The sequence below is a fragment of the Danio aesculapii genome, chromosome 17 (genome assembly GCF_903798145.1).
Source record: "Danio aesculapii chromosome 17, fDanAes4.1, whole genome shotgun sequence".
NCBI lineage: Eukaryota > Metazoa > Chordata > Actinopteri > Cypriniformes > Danionidae > Danio > Danio aesculapii.
Genome location: NC_079451.1, coordinates 51958172 through 51984753, shown reverse-complemented (window position 1 = coordinate 51984753; position 26582 = coordinate 51958172). Strand labels below are relative to the sequence as shown.

At 34.5% G+C, this 26582-nt stretch overlaps 2 protein-coding genes across 2 annotated transcripts in view; one reads left to right on the top strand and one right to left on the bottom strand.

The window, feature by feature from the left end:
• dnajc17 (DnaJ (Hsp40) homolog, subfamily C, member 17) overlaps nt 1–26582 on the bottom strand; it is a 98964-nt gene that overhangs the window by 1107 nt on the left and 71275 nt on the right. The gene's annotated exons all lie outside the window — the stretch shown is intronic.
• Nucleotides 13388–26251, top strand: LOC130244366 (cdc42 effector protein 2). The gene is made up of 2 exons (XM_056476759.1): nt 13388–13603; nt 22630–26251. The coding sequence occupies exon 2, from the start codon at nt 22668–22670 to the stop codon at nt 23199–23201; it is 534 nt and encodes a 177-aa protein (XP_056332734.1). The 5' UTR covers nt 13388–13603; nt 22630–22667; the 3' UTR covers nt 23202–26251.

Here is a 26582-nt window from a genome sequence, read left to right as displayed (position 1 = left end):
AATCAGACACAGATCTGATGTTTTGTAATGCGACTGCAGTGTGAACGCTTATGTCGGATTCCATGTGCCTTTTACATAATGTTCGAGCGAAATGGGTCATCATTCTGTGCTGCAGACATCCTCTACTCCTCAGCAGCACAGTAGAATAGCACACATGGTGATTACTTTACCACAGAAAGTTGGTTGTTCATCTTGAAAAAGATTTTGAAGGCAAAACTAGTGCTTGTTAATGACTGGGACACGGGTTGATCGCGAAGGTGAAGAGTATTGTGCGTGTTGCGAATAGGGGATCCGTGTGCAAAGGAGGGAGAACTTTCTCTCAGAGAGAAAAAAGGGCAGGTGCTCGAGCACCCAAACCCCACTTCTGCACGTGTCTGCTGTTTATAACGAAGTAAAATGAAATGCAAACGGAGATAAAACAACTCTGCCTTCACAGTTCAGTCTGTGGCTGCTCATTAACCCTTGATGAGTTCACTACACCGGTGGTCAAACAAACGCGCACCGCGATAGTCATAAATCACAAATGATCAGTGTTTTCAATCACAAGTGACTTATTTTAGATTTCATATGCCGAAATACACATTAGTAGTAGCAGAACAATCATTTACAGTTCATCAAATACACCACGGTTGTCTGTGAAAAGAGTAATAATCATAAGCATGATCTGATAACGTGCTTACTTCATACAGTATACACATTGTGTGCATAATTAGACATTCTGTGCTGTCCGTAACTCTACTTTTGCGCATGCGGGTCAGTTTAGGAACAGGATCTGTTCACACTGCAAAAGTTAGACTTTACACACCTGAAACTTGTCTATAGCACTTGTTCACTGCTGCTCTTATAGTTGTGTAAATTGCTTCCTTGTCCTCATTTGTAAGTCGCTTTGGATAAAAGCGTCTGCTAAATGACTAAATGTAAATGTAAATTAAAATCTGATATTGGCCACATTTATAAGAGCAGTGTGAACAGCCGTGCAAAAAAATCAGATCTGAGAAAAAAATCTGATTTGAGCACTAAGCCTGGCAGTGTGAACAAATAAACTTCGGGTGAGAGGTTGATGTGACTTTTTCATTAGATGCCAACAATAACATGCAGCATAATAGAGTTGACAATATCATTGCACTGCTGCAGTCATGGTACAGCAGTAAAGTTATTTGATTATTACACCAGAATGAGACATATCAGCTTAAAAATACAGCAACTTTTCATTTTCTGTTGATCATAGTAAAGGATGCAACTACCGGCCTGGTTCAGACTACATGGAGCACATTGAGATCAGCAGGTTTCAGAAAGCTGACTCAGATCTCCTGCACGGAGCGGTTCTGGGTCATTGCTGTGTTTTGGGTCATTGGTGCTGATTCAGACTCATTCCAGCATTAGATCACAGATAAACACTGCGAGCGCTGCTTTCATTGCAGAAACATCTCAGGAATCACTCACAGCGCTGCTGAGGCTCAGCATTTTATTCAGGCTGCGTAATACAAAGCAAATGAAATAAATGAGTTTTCCCCAAGTAATAGACAGATTATTATAACATGTTTAGCTTTTTTACTTTAGAATTTCATATGTAAGTTTATGTGTTGCTGGTCATTTTTTAAACTGGGTTAAAACAGTTTAACACAAATATTTAATATGATAATATTTTATATTTTAACATTATATTATTATATTTGATCATTTATAGTATTAGTGTGTTATATTTTATACTACTATAATGAAGGAATAAGTGGCTGACAGAATGAATGACTGAATGACAATGAATGAATTACTAAATGACTGACTAAATGAATGACAGAATGAATGAGTGACAGAATGAATGAACAAATGACTGAATGAATGAGTTACTGAATGGATGGATGGCTGAATGAATGAATTAATGAGTGACTAAGTGAATGAATTACTAAATGAATGACTGAGTGACTGAATGAATGAGTAATTGGATGACTGAATAACTGAAAGAATGAGTGATTGAATAAATGAACGACTGAATGAGTGACTGAAAGAATGTCTGAATAAATGACTGAGTGAATGACTAAGTAACTGAAGGAATGAACGAATGACTGACTGAATGAGTGACTGAATGAATGACTGACTGAATGACTGAGTTACTGAATGAATGACTGAGTGACTGAATGAATTACTAAATGAATGAATGAATAAACGACTGAGTTACTAAATGAACGAATGACTGAATGAACAAATAATTGAACGAATAAATGAGTGACTGAATGAACAAATAATTGAACGAATAAATGAGTGACTGAATGAACAAATAATTGAACGAATAAATGACTGACTCAATCACTGAATGAATTACCGAGTGACTGAATGACTGAATAAATGAATGACTTAATGAATGAGTGACTGAATGAATGACTGGCTGAATGACTGAGTTACTGAATGAATGACTGAGTGACTGAATGAATTACTGACTGAATGAATGAATGACTGACTGAATGATAAACTGAATAAATGAGAGACTGAATGAATGAATGAATGATTGGATGGATGAATGAAATCTTAAATGAATTAATAAAGAAAAGTTACAAAGAGCAGAACAAATTGATAAAGTATAAAATTCTTTGCTCAATGAATCAATGACTGACATGAAGGAAAGGAATGAATGAATGAATGAATGAATGAATAGTGGGTCAGATGATGCGTCATGCATTGAGTAAATGTAAACAGGCTTGTCTGTTCTGAGCGTGTCTGAGAAAGAGGAAAAGAAGACTATCTGCATCTGGAAGAGATGAATGAGTCTCACATACACACCACAGAAAGAGAGAGAGAGAGACAGAGAGAGAGAGAGAGAGAGAGAGAGAGAGAGAGAGAGAGAGAGAGAGAGAGAAAAGCAGGGCATTCCGGAAGGACGGATCCATTATCATTCCAGATCCATGAGCTCAGGCTTCATCTCCACCTAACCAGCAAATATCACGCAAGCTCACTTCAGTCAATAAACAACACTGCGTCTTCAATAAACCACATACAAACGAACTCTCGGATTTACAGACACACTGAAGGCACAGGGGCTGAACTGACTCCATCATCACAGAAGAGGCCAGTTCAATGAAACGCTGCTGGTTTATACTGTATGCATCTGTCAATAGGCAAAAATAAAAAGCATCGCAGAAAAGATCATGATGGAAATGAAAAACTGCAGCACAAAAATGAAACGCATTACAATAAAGAAAAATTTATCACAAAAGAATGAATGCAATACAGTGAAAAATAAAAATCCACATGAAAAAGTATCAATGCACCAAGAAACAATGCAATGCATCAAGAAAAGTGCATCACAAAAATAAAAATGCTTAATAAAACAAAACTAATGCACCAGAATAAAGCAAATGCATCATAAAAAACAAAAATACATCACAAAAAATAAAAATGCTTCACAAAAAATGTAAAAATGCTTCATAAAACAAAACTAATGCACCAGAATAAAGCAAATGCATCATAAAAAACAAAAATACATCACAAAAAATAAAAATGCTTCACAAAAAATGTAAAAATGCATCATAAAAAATAAAAAAGCATCATAAAATATGCATCACAAAGCATTATGTATCAAAATGACAATGCATCCTGTAAAAATAAAATGTATTATAAAAAATAAAAATGCATCACAAAAAATTAAGGGTCATGAAAAAAAGCATCCTGACATATAAAAATGCTTCATGAAACAAATAATAAAAATGTAACACACACTAAATAAAAATTATCCAAAAAATAAAATGCATTGCAAAAAAATGAGTCCCAAAATAGAAATGCATCATAAAAAAATTCATTACAAATGCATTACAAAAATAAAAATGCTTCATGAAACAAAACTAATGCATCAGAAAAAAATTATAATGCATCGTGAAAATAAAAACGCATCACAAAAAATTCAAATGCATCAAAAAAAGTAAATGCATCACTTGAAAATAGAAATGCATCATAAAAAGTAACAAAAATAATGCATTAAAATGTCAATGCATCACTTAAAAATGAAAAAAAAAAAATGTATCATAAAAAATTTACAGAATCTACAAAAAACTGCATCCTGAAATTTAAAAATAAATAAATAAAATAAAAAATGTATGCCAAAAATAAAACGCCTCATAAAAAAATTCAAATGCATCCTGAAATGTAAAAATGCTGGAAACAATAAAATAAATCACAAAAAATAAAAATGCTTCATGAAACAAAACTAAAGCAAAACTTAAACCAAATGCATCACGTAAAATAAAAATGCATCATACAAAATTAAAAGGATCAAGAAAAAATGTATACTGAAATGTAAAATTGCTTCATGAAACAAAATAAAAATGCAACACAAAAAAATTTAAATGCATCACAAAAATAAAATGCATGGCGAATAAAACACAAAAATTCGAATGAATCACAAAAATTAAAAATACTTCATGAAACAAAACTAATGCATCAGAAAAAAATTATAATGCATCATAAAAAAAATAAATGCATCACTTGAAAATAGAAATGCATCATGAAAAAGTAACACAAAAAATAATGCATCACAATTTCAATGCATCACTTAAAAATGAAAAAAAATCATAAAAAATACATTTAGATTTTTATTTAAAATGCATCGTGAAAAAAATATATCACAAAAAATAATGCATCACAATTTCAATGCATCACGTAAAAATAAAAATGCATCGTAAAAAATAATAGTGCATCACAAAAAATTAAGGATCAAGAAAAGAAAGCATCTTTAAATGTACAAATGCTTCACGAAACAAAAATAAAAATGCAACACAAAAAAATAAAAATGCATCACAAAAAATGTATCCCATAATGCATTGAAAAAAATTCATCCCAAAAAATAGAAATGCATCATAAAAAAATTTAAATGCATCCAGAAATGTATAAATGCTTGAAACAAAAATGCATCACAAACATAAAAAATGCTGCATGCAACAAAACTAAAGCATAAGAACAAAATTATAATGCATCATGAAAAATAAAAATGCATCACAAAAAAATAAAAACTGCATCACAGAAAAAGATCAAGAAAAAAAAATGCATCCTAAAATGTAAAAAATGCTTCATGAAACAAAAATAAAAATTGCAACATAAAAAATAAAAATTGCAACATAAAAAATAAAAATTGCAACATAAAAAAATGCATCATAAAAAATTTAAATGCATCATAAAAAAATTTGAATGCATTACAAAAAAAGTAAATGCTTCATGAAACAAAACTAATGCATCAGAAAAAAAATCTAATGCATCATGAAAAATAAAAATGAATAACAAAAAATAAAAATGCATCCTAAAATAAAATGCAGTACAAAAAAATGCATTATAAAAAATTCAAATGCATCCTGAAATGTAAAAGTGCAACAAAATGAACCGCAACAAATCAAAATGCTTCATGAAACAAAACTAATGCATCAGAAAAAAATGCATCACAAAAAATCAAATGCATCAAAATTTCAAAGCATCACGCAAAAATAAAACTAACATGCATCACAAATAATAAAACACATCCCAAAAGTACAAAACACTCAACATCATCACATAATCACCACCTTTAACTCATCACAGGGCCTTTCCCAGCATTCAGCGAATCATGAGTTTGAGCAGCCTGATCTCACGAGAAAACGTAAGTATTTTACGTTTTGTCAGTTTAGTGGCTAATTCATATGAGTTCATACGAGTTCAGTCGAACGAAATTGTATGATTTTAAAAAGGAGGCGTGGCACCTAACCCCGCCCCTAAACCCAACCGTCATTGGGGGATGAGCAAATCGTACTAAATTGTACAAATTAGATCGTACGAATTCATACGAATTAGCCACTAAATCAAAAAGTTACGAATTGCCGTGAGATTGTGTTGGTTTGAGTGTTTATGAATGTGTGTGTGTGCATGCATGTGTCGACATGTAGATATCTGTAAGACATAACAGGGCTGAACCACAGAAAGTAAACAACACACACACACTCACTCTGTCTCTGTTTCTCTCTCTCACACACACACACACACAGACAGAAGTGACATCATGACTGCTCGACGGCTGAATCATCTGCTAAACTGTGACATCTTGTCTCATGATTTCAGACTCATCTGTGAGGATATTTCCGGAAAAGCCAAAGCAGAAAAGCCAAACTCACAATATGACTATATGCACATTATTAATTTTTTACACTGTATAGGTGGGCCAAGATTATAGAGACAGTCATAATGTTACAGAAGATTCTATTTGAAATAAACGTTGTTCTCTTGAGCTTCCTATTGATCTGCGAATCCTTCAAAATTAAACACATCAGTTTCTACAAAGATATGGAGCAGATTGTTAAAGCATCTTGCAAATGTTATGTTGAATTTTTGTTCAATTACAGGAATAAATTACATTTCAGCAAATAATCAGAGAGAAAACTTCTAATATTTTAAAACTATATATTTTTTGCATAATAATGCTTCATTCATTAATAAAATAATTACTTAATAAATAATAAATGATTGAATAAAATGATTAAATTAATAAATGAATAATTAAATGAAAGAATTATTGATTAAATGAATGAATGAATAACAATGAATGATTAACAGAACGAATGAATGAGTACAACAACGAATGAATGACTTTATGAATGAATGGATTAAATCAATGAATTAATGAATGATTAAATGAATGAATGACCAAAATGGAAGAATAAATGATTAAATGAATATATCAATGATGATTACATGAATAAATGAATAAACGAATTATTAAACGAATGATTACATGAATGAATGAATGAATGAATAAATTGATGAATTAATGAATGCATGACTAAATTAATGAATGATGAAATTAATTAAATGATCAAATGATAGAATGAATGATTAACTGAAGCAATGAATGAATGAATGAATGAATGAATAAACGAATGATCAAATAAAAGAAGGAATGATCAAATGAATGAATGGATGATTAAACAAAGGTATTGATGATTAAACAAAGGAATTGATGATTGAACCAATGAATGATCAAATGAATGAATAAATGATCAAATAAAGAAATGAATGATCAAGTGAGGGAATTATTAAATTAAAGAATTAATGAATGAATGATTAAATAAATGATCAAATTAATAAATGAATTAATGAGTAAATTAATGAATGAATGACTTAATGAATGAATGATCAAATAAAGAAATGAATGATCAAATGAATAAATGAATGATCAAAAAATTAATAAATGGTCAAATAAAGAAATGGATGATTAAATTAAGGAATGAATGAGTGAATGATTAAATGAATGAATTATTGAATAATTAAACAAATGAATTGATGATTAAACGAATAAATGATTAAATGAACTAATTAATGATCAAATGAATTAATAAATGATCAAATGAAGGAATTAATGATCAAGTGAAGGAATAAATTATTAAATTAAGGAATGAATAAATGAATGATTAAATAAATGCATGATCAAATGAATATATGAACGATTGAATGATTGAATTAATGACTAATGAATGAAATGAATGATCAAATAAAGAAAGGAATAATCAAATGAATAATTGAATGAATGAATGGTCAAATGACAGAATGATCAATTTAATTAATAAATGGTCAAATAATGAAATGAATGATTAATTGATGATTAATTGATTGAATAAATGAGTGAATGATTAAAGGAATGAAGGAATAAACAAACGGTCAAATGAAGGAAGGAATGGTCAAATGAAAAAAATTGATGATCAAATGAAGGAATGATCAAATGAATAAATAATTTAATGAATGATCAAATGAAGGAATGAATGATCGAATGAAGGAATGAATGAATGAATGAATGAATGAATGATCAAATGAATGAATGAATGAATCATTCAATTAATGAATGAATGACCAAATGAATGAATGATCAAATAAAGATATGAATGATTGAATGAATGATCAAATGAAGAAACTGATGATTAAATGGAAAAATGAATGAAGAAATGAATGAGTGAATGGTCAAATGAAGAAATTAATGAATTAATTATTAAATGAATGAATGATCAAATGAATTAAAGAAAGATCAAATCAAGAAATGGATCATTAAATGAAGGAACGAATGATTAAATAATGAATTATTAAATGAATGAATGAGTTAATTAATGATTAAATAAATGAATAAATGAATGAATGAATAAATTAATGAATGAATGATCAAATGAAGGAAGAAATTATCAAATGAAGGAATGAATGATTAAAAGAATGAATAATTAAATTAATGAATAATTAAATAAATGAATGATCAAATGAATTAATAAATAATCAAATGAAGGAAGGAATGATGAAATGAAGGAATGAATGAATAAATGAATGAATGAATAAATGATTAAATGAATGATCAAATAAATTAATGATCAAATGAAGGAATGAATGACCAAATGAATAAATGAATAAAATAATGATCAAATAAATTACTAAATGATCAAATGAAGGAATGAATGACCAAATGAATGAATGACTAAAAGAATGATCAAATAAATTACTAAATGATCAATGAAATGAATGAATGACCAAATGAATGAATGGATGATTAAATGAATGAACAATCAAATTAATTAATAAATCGTCAAATAAAGAAATGGATGATTAAATGAAGGAATGAATGAGTGAATGATTAAAGAATTGAATGAATGAACAAACAGTCAAATGAAGGAAGGAATGATCAAATGAAGGAATAAATGATTACATGAAGGAATTAATGATTAAGTGAATGAATGAATTATTAAATGAATGAATGGATGATTAAATGAATGAATGAATCAATCTACAAAAATGTAACCACTTTCCAGTTTTGTCTTTTCCAAAACCTAGTGTTTTGCCTACATAGACCACATTTAAACATCGTAATTCTATCCCATAATGCACCGCAATGCGCTCCGTTTTCAAACGCATGGAGAAAAGAAATGACTGAACCTCTACTGCATTTACTGAGCTGTTTGAATCTGCCTGTGAAGAAAACACAACAGAAACAACATGAAGTTCAGCGCTGAGCGGCAGATATTTCATCATGATCACTTATAGGATTGTTTAGCGGAGCGATTAAGAGTGAAAACCCAAGATGAAAACCGGTAATTAGACAAAAGCAGCCGCAAGAGCTCTTTCAATTTCCCAGAAAACATCAGGCAACAAGAACAAATCTGCTCACGACACCACCGCAGAAACCAGAGCCTGGAGCACACTCAACTATCTGCAGCTCTCAGACACGAGGCCAAAGCAATCAAGAGCAGGAATGATGTGGAAGTGGCTTCAGTGTGTGTTTGGCAGAGAAAAAGCATTAGGAACAATGAAAATGGATCATAAAGAAGCAAAATGCATCACAAAATACAAAGCCCTCGACAACAAAATATAACCACTACCCTGAACTCATCAGGGGGCTTTTCCTAAAATGCAGTGCTAGCCAATAGATTATGAGTTTCAGTGTATATGAGTGTGTGTGCGTGCGTGTGTGTGTGTGTGTGTGTGTGTGTGTGTGTAGCAAGTTGTTATAAACTAGCCTAGGCTATTCTCTGTTGTTATAAACTAGTCTAGAGCACCACCTGTAATAAACTAGCCTAGGGTGCTGACAGCAGTTAAAAGCTAGCCTAGATCACCGTCTGTGGTTAAAAACTAGCCTAGAGCGCCATCTACTGTTTAAAACTACTCTAGAGCACCATCTACTTTTTAGTCTAGAGCACTGTCTGCAGTTTAAAACTAGCCTAGAGCATCATCTGCTGTTAGAAACTAGCCTAGAGTGCCATCTACTGTTTAAAACTAGCCTAGAGTGCCATCTACTGTTTAAAAGTAGCCTAGAGTGCCATCTACTGTTTAAAACTAGCCTAGAGTGCCATCTACTGTTTAAAAGTAGCCTAGAGCATCGTCTGCTGCTATAAATTAGCCTAGAACACCTTCTGATGATGAAAACTATCCTACAGCGGCATCTCCTGTTATAAACTAGCCTAGAGCAACATCTGTTATTATAAACTAGCCTAGAGCGTCATCTGTTATTATAAACTAGCCTAGAGCGCCGTCTGCTGTTCAAAACTAGCCTAGAGTGCCATCTGCTGGTTTAAACTAGCCTAGAGCGCCATCTGCTGTTCAAAACTAGCCTAGAGTGCCATCTGCTGTTATAAACTAGCCTAGAACGCCATCTGCTGTTATAAACTAGCCTAGAGCGTCGTTTGATGTTCAAAACTAGCCTAAAGCTTAATCTGGTATTCTCAACTAGCTATTCTCAACTGGCCTAGAGCACCATCTGCAGTTATAGACTAGCCTAGAGCGCCATCTAATATTATAAACTAGTCTAAAGTGGCATCTGCTGTTAAACACTAGAGCACTATCTGCTGTTAAAAACTAGCCTACAGCGCCATCTGCTGGTCAAAACTAGCCTAGAGCACCATCTGCTGTTTTAAACTAGCCTAGAGCACCATCTGATGGTCAAAACTAGAACAACGTCTGCTGTTATAAACTAGCCTAGAGCATTGTCTGATGGTCAAAACTAGCCTAGAGCATTGTCTGATGGTCAAAACTAGCCTAGAGCACCATCTGCTGTTATAAACTAGCCTAGAGCACCATCTGCTGTTATAAACTAGCCTAGAGCATCAGCTGTTATTATAAACTAGCCTAGAGCACCATCTGCTGATTATCAAAAAGCCTAGAGCGTCATCTGATGGTCAAAACTAGAACAACGTCGGCTGTTATAAACTAGCCTAGAACGTTGTCAGATGATCAAAACTAGCCTAAAGCATCGTCTGCTAGTCAAAACTAGCCTAGAGCACCATCTGCTGTTATAAACTAGCCTAGAGCACCTTATGCTTATATAAACTAGAGCGCTGTCTGCTGTTTTCAACTAGCCTAGAGTGCAGTCTCCTGTTAAACACTAGTCTAGAACGCCATCTGCTGTTTAACACTAGCACAGAGCGACATCTGCTGTTCAAAACTAGCCTTGAGCTCCATCTGTTGTTATAATCTAGATGCCTTATATGTGCAATGCATTCCGACAATCTCAGAAATAATCCTCAAAACACAATGCACTGATTTATCGCCCCAGCATTAATGTTTGGCCGTGGCTGCATTTTGATAATGTGTTCGGATGAAATCAGTTCAGAAACTCTTGAGCTCCAGCACTGTATAAACGTTATGATGAAGAGCTGATGTTTGCTTTATGTGAATGTTTGCACATGTGGAGAAAGACCTGCTCTTTTGAGAGAACGGCGACCCTTTGTTTATTGGACGTGTTTGAAAGGAGAAAACCCTCTGAATCTGGCAGACGCAGGGAACATTTGACGATCATTTCTTGTTGTTTGGAGGAAAAGCAGTGCTTCCCTTAAGTCCACTGAGGCCATTTTCAAATGAAGAGACAATTATTTAATAAATGAAGTGAACAAGTCATCGATCCTGGAACACAACTAGAGGCCACACAACCACTGTTGGAAAGAATGGTGAAATCCAGACTACATCAAAGTCTTTCCCAGTAACTGTAGTCTGTGACTGGATTTTGTAATGACTGGAAATATGCCTACAGATGATTGGCTTTGGTTCATAGAATCAGTAACTATAAAAATGTTAACCCTGTGCTGCTTTCTCTAACATTAGAACATTTTCTCCATTGGATGTTTTGGGAGGGATGAATAGATGGATGGTTTTGGGAGGGATGGATTGACGGTTTTGCGATGGATAGATGGTTTTGGAGGGATGAATGGTTTTGAGAAGGATGGATGATTGGTTTTGAGAGGAATGGATGGTTTTGGGAGGGATGGATAGATGGATGGTTTTGGAAGGGATAGATTGATGAATAGGTGGTTCTGGGAGAGATTGTTGGATGGTTTTGGGAAGGATGGATGAATGGTTTTGAGAGGGATGGATGGTTTTGGGAGGGATGAATGGATGAATAGATGAGTGGTTTTGGGAGGGACGGCTGGATTGATGGTTTTAGTAGGGATGGATGGTTTTGAAAAAGATGGATGGGTGGATGGATGGTTTTGGGATGGATGGTTGGATGATTTTGAGAAGAATGGATAGATGGTTGGATAAATTGTTTTGTGAGGGAGGGATGGATGAATGGATGGGTGGATTTGGGAGGGATAGATGGATGGTTTTGGGAGGGATGGATGATGGTTTTGGGAGAGATGGATTGATGGATGGATGGATTTTGGGAGAGACAAATGGATAGATGGTTTTGGGAGAGAGGGATTGATAGATGGAAGGTACTGGGAAGGATCAATGGATGGTTTTTGGGAAGGATGGATTGATGGATGGATGGTTTTGGGAAGAATGGATGGATGATTTTAGGGGGGATGTATGGATGGATGGTTTTGGGAGAAATGGATGGATGGTTTTGAGATGAATGGATGGATGGATTTGGAAGAGATAGATGGAAAGTTTTGGGAGGGATGGATACATGGTTTTGGGAGAAATGGCTGGATGGTTTTGAGATGGATGGTATTGGGACAAATGGATGGATGGTTTTGGAAAGGGAAGGGTGGAAAGTGGGATGGATGGATGTTCTCATTTAGAACATAGCATTTCCCAATAGTTATATTCTATTGCATGTCTAAAACCTCCTAAACTATCTTCTCTGAAGTCCCAAAATAAACCGTAAGTCCCCTAGACGAATAAGCCTTGCCTGGACTTGAGTTTCAATTCAAAGATGGATAAAACACTAGCAAATAAATCAACATTTCCATCCAACGAGAAACACAAGAGAATAAATCATCACTTCCTGCTAAACCGGCACAGATATCACTGAGAGAAGTGGAGTTTGCTGCACTGTTGGGATTCTCCACTGTGGTGTTTGTTCTCCTCTAATAAATGAGTTGCACCTCAGAAGTCGAAGACAAAACGCAATGAACGCGGTGGCTTTTGGAGGTGTGAGACGTGAGCGCAGACAGATGTTCAGTTATGGAGGGAATAATAATAGAAGAAGAATAATACTGAAGCACTGTGATGACGGACTGACAGAGGGCTGAGGTCTTTTACTATCAGCACAACATTTCACATCTGACACAATGGAAAGCTGGAAACACGGAGAGCTGCAGACCAACATTAATGACACAAAGACCCTCACACACACATTTATATATGTCAGATCATCTGTTATCTGTCAAATTTATAGCAAAAACAATCAATGAATGTGATTTTAACATTCCTCAATGAAATGTACCTTATCTCTGTATTTACTGCGAAACAATATAGTTTTTATTATTTATTTCTCATTATAAATATATGTTCACTTCTTCTTGTTGTACTGATGAATAGCTAGTGTCTACACAGTGATGGGTGTGAAAGCAGGAATGGCTGCATGTCACCAGAGCTTGTGTAACGGTGGAGCGCCAGTACATACATGTCCAGAGCTGTCATTACAACATAACTTCAGCTAAAAAAACAACACAGGAAAGCGGAACGAGACACAATGACATGAGGATTAGTAACGGCTCTGATGGAGACACACACTCAGGTGAAGCTGAAGTTACGTCACACACTCAGGGTGGAGACTTCACCTGTTTGACAATCTCTGGACTTTAACACTCGCGCTCTGACACGGACTCTGCGCTGGAGTATTAAGGAGAACTTCATATCGACAGCTACTTCTGGCATTTCTGAATGAGAAGTTAAGGCTTGTATGAAGGTAAGATTACCGAGCCGACTGGAGCAAAGACCGCAGCACTGATTTTACATTTAAATTCTTACCTCTTATTTTCTATAGCAATTATTTTCCAATATATCTTTGAATGTTCAAGTTTATCTGTATATTGCTTTGTACAATAATTATTGTTTCAAAGCAGCTTTACAAAATTAAAATTAAGTTAAAGCTACAATCAAATTAAAGTTATTATATACAGACCTGTTTAACCTGCAGTTGTATAGCATACTGAAGATATCTGTGTACATGTTTAATGAAGTTTTATTTTATCTCATATTTTATTTCTATTATTATTTTACTATTTTATATTAAGTTCTTATTGATAATCATTGTAAGGTATTTCTTATTGATACTCTTTTTAAGGTCACGGGCGGTCATATAAGCATTTCACTGCATATGTGTGTGACTGTGTATGGGAATAATAGAGTTTAAATTTGATTAGAATTTTTTATTTACCTCTCGATCAACATTATTGATAATATATTTACTATTAAATGTTTTTTTTATTCTGGAGAAAGTCTTTTTTTATTTAGTTTGGCTGGAATAAAAGCAGTTTTCAATATTTTAAAAATCATTTTAGGCTCAACATTTTAGCCTTTTTAACCACTGAAACTACCAATTCATTGCTCAGACTGACACTTCATGAGACATCCACTGTTATTATATGGCACTGCTTTTATATGAAGGTTTAAAACACAGTATTAACTCATAATTAACTCAAAAATTGCTCTGGTACTTCCAAAATTAAATATTTATTATTAGTAGTAGTATTGGTAACACTTTATTTTGATGGTCCATTTAAGTATTAGTAGCTTGTCTGCTTAAAATCTGTTGATACTGAGATTCAACAGACATTTAACTGACTATAAGAAGCTTTGCGAGTACATATCAACTTACACTAACCCTCACCCCAACCTAACAGTCTAGTTATAATCTAATGAGAATTAGTTGGCATGTAGATGCAATGTAGCTTAAATTCAACAAACGAACCATCAAAATAAAGTGCGACCATTTTTTTTTAACCATTTTTCACATTTTTTCGCTTTTGAATTGCATGATGGAAGCTATATTATTTTCACCAGCAACATCTGATGTTCAAAAGATTGAAAAAGTGACCTTTTTAATAGTTTAAAGTGCTATATTGCCTGGGTTGGTGATGTAAACTATGTTACAAAAACCTGGTAGCAGGTTATTTTCAGACTTAAATATATAAATATATTGTTTCAAACTCATAAAACGTCAATAAAAGTCACCGTTGAGTTGACTTTTCAACATAAAAAATGGACAGAGAAAAGATCAACACCCCATAATGCAATACACAACAGGAAATGAACAGAAAAAACAGTCACGAAATCACGAAATATGACTCCTGTTAATTAAAGGATATTTTTTACAGTATATTATGAATATCTTCAAAGTAAAAACACAGTTTCTAATCAGCAGAATCAGCATATTCAAGTTCTTTTCCGGAAGCAAATACGGCTGAATAGTACAAAAGCAAATAATTGTAGTTTACATGCTATTGTTTGTATTGTGGAAATATCAATGAAACCAGATGACGGTATTATGGGAATCGCTCTGTTCAAGCTGTACAAGTCTCGTCATGTTCGCAGAAACTGCTTCAGATGTGGGTGTGAGTACAGTAAATGCACACCTTTACAGGTAAACATGCACAGAAGGTTTAAAACATTACATCATGATAAAAAGCAAGATAACTTTTCATCACAATAAAAAAATGGTCCTTTTTATTAAAAATGATTATTTTTTCCATCTTGATTTAAATGAATACTTTTTTAATTAATTAATTAATTTAACCCGTGTGTGCTGTTGGGGATGTTTCCAGCAGGCTGGGGTGATTTTGAGGCTTAATTTGACACAAATTTCTTTCTGTTTCAGCAAATGGAGTGATTTTTCTTTGCTGACAAATCTTATTTTGACACATATTTCAGAAAAATGCATTGAAAATGAGCAAAAATTCAACAATACACTGGCCAAATTGACTCCCCTTTGGTTATGTTGGGCTGTTTTTGCTCCATTGACTTCCATTATAATCTGATTGCAAAGCCATGACAGCATATAATCATGCATTCTTGATTATTGCTGGTTTTCTCTGTTGAGATGTACAATTTGTCAGTTTTACTGTTGATCATCAGCACATTTACCTTGATATGTCTGAGAATATCAAAATAACACGCATATTATAATTTGTTGTTATACTCCATATAAAAGACAGACACTTTTTTGCAAAGGGTTAATGCTGCCAACTGATGATTAACAGTAAAAATAACACACTTTACCTCTTCCCAACAGGGAAAACCAGCAACAATCAAGAATGCATGATTATATGCTGCCATGGCTTTGCAAACCAAAAAATGTGATTATAATAGAAGTCAATAGGGCAAAAACAGCACCAACATAGCCAAAGGGGAGTCAATTAGAACAATGCACAAGGGTTAAACACTTGGAAAAAAGTTATTAATGATGTTGATGAATTAAATGATGTTGATAGATTCACTACATTAATGCATGCTCTTGTGAATGAAACATAAACAGCGGTTCACTTTTTAAGTAATACAAATGTTAGTAGTGCTATTTATGCATAATAAAGCATGCAAATACATGTAAAATAGATGCCAATAACAGCAAAAGAATTTTCATTAGATGCATTAGTCCAATGGTTCCCAACCTTTTTTTGCCTGTGACCCCCTTTCCCCCCGGAAAATATTGTAAGGCCAACCAAATATTGAAAATATAAGGCCAACCTCCATGCTTATTACTATATCTAGATATGTTTATGCACAAATAATAGCATAATGTAAAACATAAAAGCTAAACATCAGTAGGCTATTTATATTGGGTACACCTATTGGGGATGAGTTGGCTGCAAACGTCTTATTCATTTGAACGGCCTCATGCATTCGGTAGCAAGAACTTTGGTGCAGATAATGCACTGTGGCTGGGTCAGGAACTCTTTGCTTTGAGAAAATGGAATAAAACCATAGTTCAGGTAACTATCTTAATGTTTCCAGTCTTGCTGTGACCCGAAATCACATGCTTCCTCAGCTGGGTCCAGTATGCTTGGGTCATTACTATTAGTACTGTTTTTTTTGTGGAGGACGAATTACAAATTGTCCATTTTTTGGTCTGTTAGGGGATAGAATGAACTGGCAACATGATCGTTCTCCTAATGCAGAGTTTCTGCAGATATTATAATGTCAAATTTAAGACTTTAAGACCTTTTTAAGATCATTAAGTATTAAATTTAGGATTTATATCACAATGTCAAAAGCATGCACACACATAAAGAGAAAATGCAAAAATCACAAAATCTGTAGCAAAATAAATGTATTCAAATTGAATAGTACTAAAGACAGATGCATCAGTGAACTACAGGAAAAAAACAAACATCTTCAGGCTGATTTATAGTTTCACCTGGCACCACATTGCACACCTCCACTTACTGCATGCGCACCTCAAACGGACGAGGCTCTTTAAAACGACAGGGGGCGCTGAAAAGAAACCCCCCGTAAAGTCAGACGGATAAACAAAGAAGTAGGAGTTTCCGGAAATACGTCATATCATTAATAACGTTCAGGATTTTAAAACTAATAATTTTATAAATTATTGTAATGATTATAAGGATTTTTATAACCATTCAAGATTTTTTATATCAAACTTTGCTGCATCACTTGCTTTTGTTCATATCTCGCACAGTTTATCCTATTAAAGTCAAATATTAATAACAACAGAACATGGGTTGCTCTACAGTTATATTTTTTATTATGGAAAAAAAACAAAAAAAAAACAAGTACACTTACTAAAAATACTGACGTTTTTTATTTTAATTTACCCAACAATTCACACATTACTGTCTGGCTAGTCCTCTACTTACAGTATACACTAAAAAGGCAATAATGGTCCAACACTTCTGACCATTACCACCAATAAAGCCTAGAAACGGCATCAGTAGGCCTATATTGTAAACCAATAGGTTCAAATATTCCTTTCCAGTTATCAAAGAAATACTTTTGTTCATTTTAGTTTGTAATTATTAAATTGTTTTAAATTCAAAGTCATAACATATACATCAGTGGAAAACCTATAAATAGTGGAAAACATATTTCTGTGCTTGTGTATTTAAACCACCTGGGTCTCCACTTTTGCCATGGCGTTTCTTTTTGGTTTTAACAAACTTATCCCGCAGGTTTTTCCAAAACTTTTACAAAAACTTTCCTCATTTCCCACTGCTTTTGCCATTTCTAGCCAAGAATTATTGTTCATCTGGTTATCTCTATGATCACGCATGGACGGATCGTGAAGATGTGTGTACAGTCGTACCAGTTTCAGACAAAACCTCTTTAAACTGTTTCATATTTCAACTCAAATCAAACGAGGTGCCGCATGAACTCAAAAAATCTTGTGCAGTCCGCCAGCCGAAATCATGTCGCGCGCACCCAAAGCGAACCTCCGCAAACAAGACCTGTGCAAAGATATTTAAGACCTAGAACAGCCAATTTAAAACATTTTAAGGCCTAAATTTTTTAAAACTTTAAGACCCCTTGGAAACCCTGTAATTGTACACTGCTAAAAAAAAATGTTAAATATTACGGGACATGCCCACAAAGCTCACTGAGGCCCCCTTGTGGGCTGGAACTCCCTGTTGGGAACCGCTGCATTAGTCCAGTTCACCGTTACACTGATATATTTTTTTATATTTATATTTTCATTATTATTTTAAAATTATGTTCATCTAAAAATATTGTGAATTACAATTATGATTATAAAAATATAATGTTCTTAATATTCATCTGAACGTCACTTTAGATGAAAGCATCTACTAAATGGCTAAACGTAAACAATTATACAGTAGAAGTCAAAATTATTTTTTTATATATGTATATTTCCCAAATGATGTTGAACAGATTCAGGAATTTTTCACGGTATTTCCTATAATATTTTTTCTTCTATTATTTTTTCTTCTGGAGAAAGTCTTTCTTACAAAAGTCTTGTTTTTATTTCGGCTAGAATAAAAGCAGTTTTAAATTGTTTTTAAGCCATTTTAAGGTCAATATTATTAGTCCCCTTAAGAAATATTAGTTTTGGATTGTCTCCAGAACAAACCACTGTTATACAATGACTTGCCTAATTACCCTAACTTTACCCTAATTAACCTAGTGAAGCCTTTAAATGTCACTTTAAGCTGAACACTAGTGTCTTGAAGAATATCTAGTCTAATATTATTTACTGTCATCATGGCAATGTCAGTTATTAAAGATTAGTTATTAAAACTATTATGAATTGTGTTTAAAAATTGGGGAAAAAATAAAACAATTATAATTACAGTTATATGTAATTTAAAGCAAATAACTGTAAATCACATTTGTTATTATATGTTAAATGTATTTAAATAATGAAATCTTAATGAAGATCAATATCTGTCAGGTAAGAGTGTTTTCAGTAAAGTGCTCTGAAAATGTATTTTATGAACGTGTTAGCTGAAGGCCTCATTATAGTGCATTTCCTCATTTCTGGTTGCATGTCAGTGAAGGAATGCCGTTCTGTCGGCACTCGCCATCTCCCGCTGCTACTAAAGTGCCGATAAAACCTTTATTGGCCAACAAAAGCTGTTTTCTGTAGTGCCGTGCACACGTAAAGGGTGAGTGCTGAGAGTCACGAAAGCTGATCTAATGTGTGTGTGTGAAGAGTCCAGCCATGACCGTCCACACCACAGCAGCACTGATTTAACCTGTTTATCAATGCAGCTTACACTGAAAAAAAAAAGATTCACTGGATTTACCACAGTTTTTAAAGATAACTGGTTATAAACAATTTATTTGGGCTGAATTTAAACAAACAAATTAAATGTAGTCATGCTCAAATTAATTGGTTTATTTAAATTCAGACCATATAAATAGTTTGCAACCGCTTACCTCAAGAAAATGTGGTCAATCCAATGAATCGTTCAGTCAGTGCACGGTTACAGATGCCTCTAGTATCTAAACGTACAATTAAAATATGCCAGAACGTGATTTGATTTGATAGGTCAATATTATTAGCCCCTTTTAGAAATATATATATTTTAAGTGTCTACAGAACAAACCCCTGTGGTTCAATAACTTGCCCAATTAACCTAACTTGCATAGTCAAACTTGTTAACCTAGACCATATTATTAAATATATTAATATAGAGATATTTATAATATATATATATATATATATATATATATATATATATATATATATATATATATATATATATATATATATATATATATATATATATATATAGACTTATTAATAGACTAATTAACTAGGTTTTAAATGTCACTTTAAGCTGAATACTATCTTAAAACATATCAAAAATATTATGTAATGTGAAGGAATTAATTTCAAAGGAGGAAAAATATGTTTGACTTAAACTGCAAATCATTATATTACACAGACCTAATAGATGACAATATAAATAATAAAAAAAAGAAAATCTAAAGCCACGTACAGTCACAGTGTGAAGATATAACATGTGGCTGTGAAGATGTCATAACATGAGCTGTTAATTTGTAACTATACTGTAATCAAACACTGATTAAAATCAACAGCTATGGCAAACGCCTCACCTGTGACCATCATTGCATCACCTATACAGTTATATTCACACTAACACAAATACAGTTGCAGTCAGAATTTTTAGCCCCCCCTGTATTATTAGTCCCCCCCGTTTATTCCCCCCCCCAATTTCTGTTTAACTGAGAGAAGATTTCTTCAACACATTTCTAATCATATTTCTAATAATAACTGATTTATTTTATCTTTGCCATGATGACAGTAAATAATATTAGACTAGATATTCTTCAAGACACTAGTATACAGCTTAAAGTGACATTTAAAGGCTTCACTAGGTTAATTAGGGTAACTAGGCAGGTTAGGGTAATTAGGCAAGTTATTGTATAATGATGGTTTGTTCTGTAGACCAGTGTTTCCCAACCCTGTTCCTGGAGGCACACCAACAGTACATATTTTGGATGTCTCCCTTTTCTGACCCATTAACTTCAGGTGTTGGAGTCTCTTCTGATGTTATGATGAGTTGATTCAGGTGTGTTTGATTAGGGAGAGGTTGAAAATGTGTACTGTTGGTGTGCCTTCAGGAACAGGGTTGGGAAACACTGCTGTAGACTATCGGGAAAAAAATTACCTTAAAGGGGCTAATAATATTGACCTTAAAATGACTTTAAAACAATTAAAAACTGCTTTTATTCTAGCCGAAATAAAACAAATCAGACTTTCTCCAGAAGAAAAAATATTATCAGACATTTGTTAACATCTGTTAAACATCATTTGGGAAATATTTTAAAATAATATTAATAATTATACGAATAATTATATAATAATTAAATAATGACTTCAACTGTATTTATATACTGATGCCCTATTATTCTAGGCTTTATTGATAATGGTCAGTAATGTTGGACCATTATTCCCTATTTAGTATAAGTAGAGGAGCCTGTCGTTATAAAGAATATGACAGGCAAGTATAAAAGCCTCGTCCGTCTTGTGAGGTGTGAGCGCAGTCAGCGGAGGTGTGTGATGCGCCGCCAGGCGAAAGTATTAATCCAGCTTACTGTCCCACCAGTGATGATATACAGCCACATCGCAATGCTACTCATGTGGTATTGCGTTTATACAACAGTTCGACGGCATAATCGTGTATATAAAAAAGAAAATCAAACACGGAGAGTCTCAATAACCCTTTAGTATGAGGAACTACTTTCTTCCGCCATTCACTGTCATCTGCAGCTGACGTCAGAACAGCAGAAACCACTGGTGTTTGAATGACACTAACATAACGTCTAAAGTGAGGAAAAAACAGGTGATTTTGCTCACATTTTAAGATTTTAAGGCTGAACGACATGAAATGCCATCAGTCAACAAAAATTTTCCAGTATTTCTATGTTGCAATCAGAATTTCACAATAATTAACCCTGAAAAATCCAAAGCAATGCAAACACTAGCAGTTTTTGTGGTATAAATACTGCAATACAAAATCCAAAAGAGAGAGAAAGAGAGAGAGAGAGAGAGAGAGAGAGAGAGAGAGAGAGAGAGAGAGAGAGAGAGAGAGAGTGAGAGAGAGATCGACTTAGAAAGTCTCTTATCTGATTTATAATGATGATTTCTACTGCTGTAGTTTAATAAAAAATTAAAGTTAAATTTAAAAAAGTCAAATTTACGCTGAGAAAATGCTGTTTTTCTCCTCTAAGGACTTATTATGCGGTCTCTGTCACCATATTGTGGAGGAACGTCAGCTGTCACTTTCTTTGGGCACTGAATCAGATGCTAAGTAATAAATATTTTTAAATTGCCACTATCCTTATAAATAAACAGCATATTTGCAATCTAAACAGCTTCATAATTACCTAAGAAAGCCTCAAAAGTACATTATGTTGTCCAACAGCTGCAATATTTGTCAAACTGTAGAGTGTCCTCTGCTTGTTGCTGTATGTGGGCGGAGTAATACACAAGGGTGAAGGCTTAAGAGGCTGGACAAGTGCTATTATTTGCTGAATATCACACAGCTATCAGCCAATCAGATTTAAGAACCATACAGAACTTTTGTATGAGTATATATTGTGTATATTTTTATACATTGCCTTATACTGCCATGGCAACAAGCTTAAGTTAACAGAATAAGTCTGTTTTCTATATTTCATTTCATTTCAGTTGTGCCACATTCCAATTCGTATGCGATCTGTCCTAAATAGTATTAGAATATAGAATTAGTGTCCCAAAAATCTAGTGTGTTGAAAAGAGTATGTTTTCTGTAGGTTGATAAAGACCACAACTCCCATGATTCCACACTCAATCACGCCCTTACCAAAATAAGCCTTTGTTTGTTAAGAATATGCTCCCTCTAGTGGACAAAATGAAACAATGTGCCCTTAACGCTTCCAAAAGTATAATGTTCCATCAAAACCCCATGCAGACATCTGAATGACCTGCTCTCCTTTAATGCGTTTCAGGAGCTGGACTCTTCATGTTGTGATTATCCCTCATCGAGATGCCACTCTGGACGTCCCAACAGCGCAAACCAGCACCGCTCAGATGGAGAGCGTCCAGCCGCGGAAACAGGGTTTCCCTCAACATGATCAGCCTTCCTCTGGCAGACTTCAGACACCTGTCCCACATCGGGCTGGATGGACACACGGACAGTTTCGGAGATCTCTCCTTCCTGAAGGAGGGCCACAATCTCCTGCATCAGAGCTCAAGGAGTGAGCAGAATCTGTTTCTAGCTTGCGCACCGCCACCAAAACCACCCCGGGTCAACCTAGAGGAGCCAATCTGGGAGAAAACTGCATCCGAGTGTAGGCAGAAGAGCAGCTCTCTCCCCCTGCTGGACATGGAGGATGAGGATGAAGAGCAATGTCCGAAAACACTGATAAACACTGATCAGACGCAAACTGACCAGATAAAGACTGATCAGACACAGAGTGACCAGACTGATAGCGCCTTCACCTTCAGCCTGGATTTGGGACCCTCCATACTGGACGCTGTACTGCAGGTGATGGAGAAGTCCAGTAATAGACATTTATAGAGCTGCACAAACACCTGAACTATGAACTATGACAGTGAAATGAAAACGCTGTCTGACACAGACTGATCAGACACAGACTGATCAGACCGACAGACACCTTTAGTCTGGATTTGGGACCCCCCGTGAACTAAACCTACAATAGTTTGTAGTAATACGTAAAGGGGGCCTATTATGCACAAACCATACACATAAGGGGTTTAACCCCATTGTGTGTCAGCAGTGTGTGAATATCTCCAGCCTCTAATGGTAATGTTTAATGAATTAATTGTATTTTTTATAATCAGACTTGATAAAAGAAAGTGTCATCAGAGGGGGAAAGCCCGGCCCACTAGTGCCCATCTCTCCCTCATTAGCATAAACAGCAGCCCTGAGTGAGAAGCAGCCGTCTGTCCATTAGCCATTAGAGTGTTTGAGCTGCTGAAGATAATGTCAGCATAGACTAAGAGGATTATAGATGTGGAGTTTTAGATGAACAGCAACAGGAGCGACATAGACTGACACAAGCATGAAGCACACACTCACACTGAAGCACACACACAAACATGCCATCTGTAGCTCCGCCTTCTCTTGAAAAGAGCACAATCTTATTTGAATTTAAAGCGACAGTCACCAAAACATTGGTAACACTTCACTTGAAGGGGTGTTCATAAGACTGTCATGACATCTTTATAACCATGACATGACAACATGAATATGAAGGTGATTTTATGCATGCTTATGACAAATGTTATTAAGTGTCATTCACTCAGTTAAACCATCTTAAATACAAAGATAACACTGTTTGAGATGTCGGTGATATGACATTAGCAGGACAACATAACCTGTCATTAACATGATCGTCATGAGGCATTATAATTGTGTCATGAATATTTTTCTGATCCCTTTTCCAGTGGAACAAACTGTATTTGTTATAAAAATTTAATTTTATAACAGCTTCATAATTGTTTTGCGACATTTTAATGACAAGTGAAGTTTCATAAACTAATTTGGAGAGGAGCACGTGATATGATTGAGTACGTCTGGTCGCTCATCTGTAATCAGTAATAATCCAATCAGAGTGATCCTAGTTTACTATAAATGGATCATTTTCTCCCTACTGCTCTATCTTCGATTGGAAGAATCCCCCCTTCCACCCCATCTCCTCCTTTTCCTGAGAGGGGGAGCTCTCGAGACCTACCTGATATGTTTATTGACCGGGCGGGAGCCCTGGGCTCAAATATCTCCGAGCTCAGGGTTCTCTCCCGGGACAGCATGCCAAACCTGTTTAATACGCCAAGCATATCTAAGTGGGAACTCTTGAAATCTATTATTTGCACCACTGTAGTTGTGCTCACGAAAAAAAATTATGATGTTGTATTATTATACCTACAACATGATTTTTTTTTACATTTGTCAACATACAATAATTACATTCAACATTTTATTTTCATTTGAATATACCTGTTTTCTATAGCAATTCATTTTTAAACACAGCAGGGAAATAAGTATTGAACACGTCATGTTTTTTCCTGGGAATATTATTTCTAAAGGAGCTGTTAACATGGAATTAAAGCAGATTTTGGTGAAAACCCAAACAATACAAACATAAAAATAAAACAAAACTCAAACAATCTGAACAAATGAGTTGTGTGTAATAACAACAGAGTGGCAGAAAGAGAAAGCACTGAACTACTGAAATGCATTTAACACTTTATGTAAAAGTCTTCTTTAATGCTGTCAGCTTAAAGCCGCCTCTCATATGGATAATAAAGCCTCATGCATTGCTCAGGTGTAGGTTTTTTACAGACTTTAACAGAGTATGTAAATCTTGATGGTTCTGTGGGTCTCGCCTATCAAATCTGAGCTTTATTCTGTATTTTCTACTGGATTTGGGTCAGGTGATTGGCTGGGCCATTCTACAGCTTGATTTTCTTTCTCTGAAAGCATCTGAGAGTCTCCTCGGCTGTGTTTTGGATCATTGTCTTGCTGAAATGTCCACCCTGGGTTCATCTTCATCCTCCTGCTAATGTAGATGTTGGACTGAAGCAGCTGATATTCATTTACACTGAGGAAGGGCAGAGGAGTGCTGAAGAACTACTGAGAGATTTCAGCTGCTGCCTGGGCTTTCACTGCCTTTTTACATCTTCCTTTCTTCATCTGTTCAATACTTTTACTCGTGCCATTTCATTTGATTACACAGAACTTCATTTGTTCTATTTAGTTTTGTTTTCTTTGCATATATGGATTTATTTAGTTGTTATCAACATCTGGGGAAAATTTCAAGTCAACAGCACCTTTAGACATATGTTTTCTGAAAAGAATGGTGACATTTTCAATACTTATTTCACCCACTGTACGTTTTTTTTCTGTGATGCAAAACAAAATTTGATGATCCAGAAACGTTTGTTATTATTATTATTATTATTATTATTATCATTATTATTATTATTGTTGAAAACATATTTTTTGTGGAAAATGTGATATATTTATTTTTTCAGGATTAGCAGATGAACAGAAACTTCAAAGGAACATTTCATACCATTATAAAGTCTTTACTGTCATTTATGATTAATTTAGTGCATCGCTGCCGAATACGGCTGTATGTTATTATTTCAACAACTAAATATATACAAACGCTGTTTATTTTTATATTTGTTTTCTTTTTAATAATTGTAACTATTTGATCATTTTCTGGGGCGGCACGGTGGCTCCATGGTTAGCCCTGTGGCCTCACAGCAAGAAGGTCGCTGGTTTGAGTCCCGGCTGGGCCAATTGGTATTTCTGTGTGGAGTTTGCATGCTCTCCTCGTGTTGGCGTGGGTTTCCTCTAGGTGTTCCGGTTTCCCCCACAGTCCAAACACATGCGCTATAGGGGAATTGATGAAGTAAATAGTGTATGAGTGTGTGAATGAGTGTGTTTGGGTGTTTCCCAGTACTGGTTTGCAACTGGAAGGGCATCCGCTGTGTAAAACATATGCTGGAATAGTTGGCAGTTCATTCCTCTGTGTTAACCCCTGATAAACAAAGGGACTAAGCCGAAGCCGATGAATAAATAAATAATAATATTGTAAATGATTGTTGTCTATATTTTTCTGCATATATGTGTATACAATATTTATTTTAGACATGTTTTTAAGCACAGCAGGAAGCAGCAGTTTTGTTTTTGCTAAAAATCTGAAGGCTGGACAATAATAACAAAACTGAACATTTGCTTCATATTGCTCAATGAAATATTTCTTCCTGGAAAAGCAGGATTAGGAAACGGGCCGCGCCTTCAGTCCAAAACCACACATCTCCTGAAGGAAATCTGCTAGTGCTGTTATTTAAGCTTGTGTAATGGGGTTAAATATCTGCAGCAGTGCTAGTTAATGATTACAAGAGTCTCGTTAAACATTAATCAGCT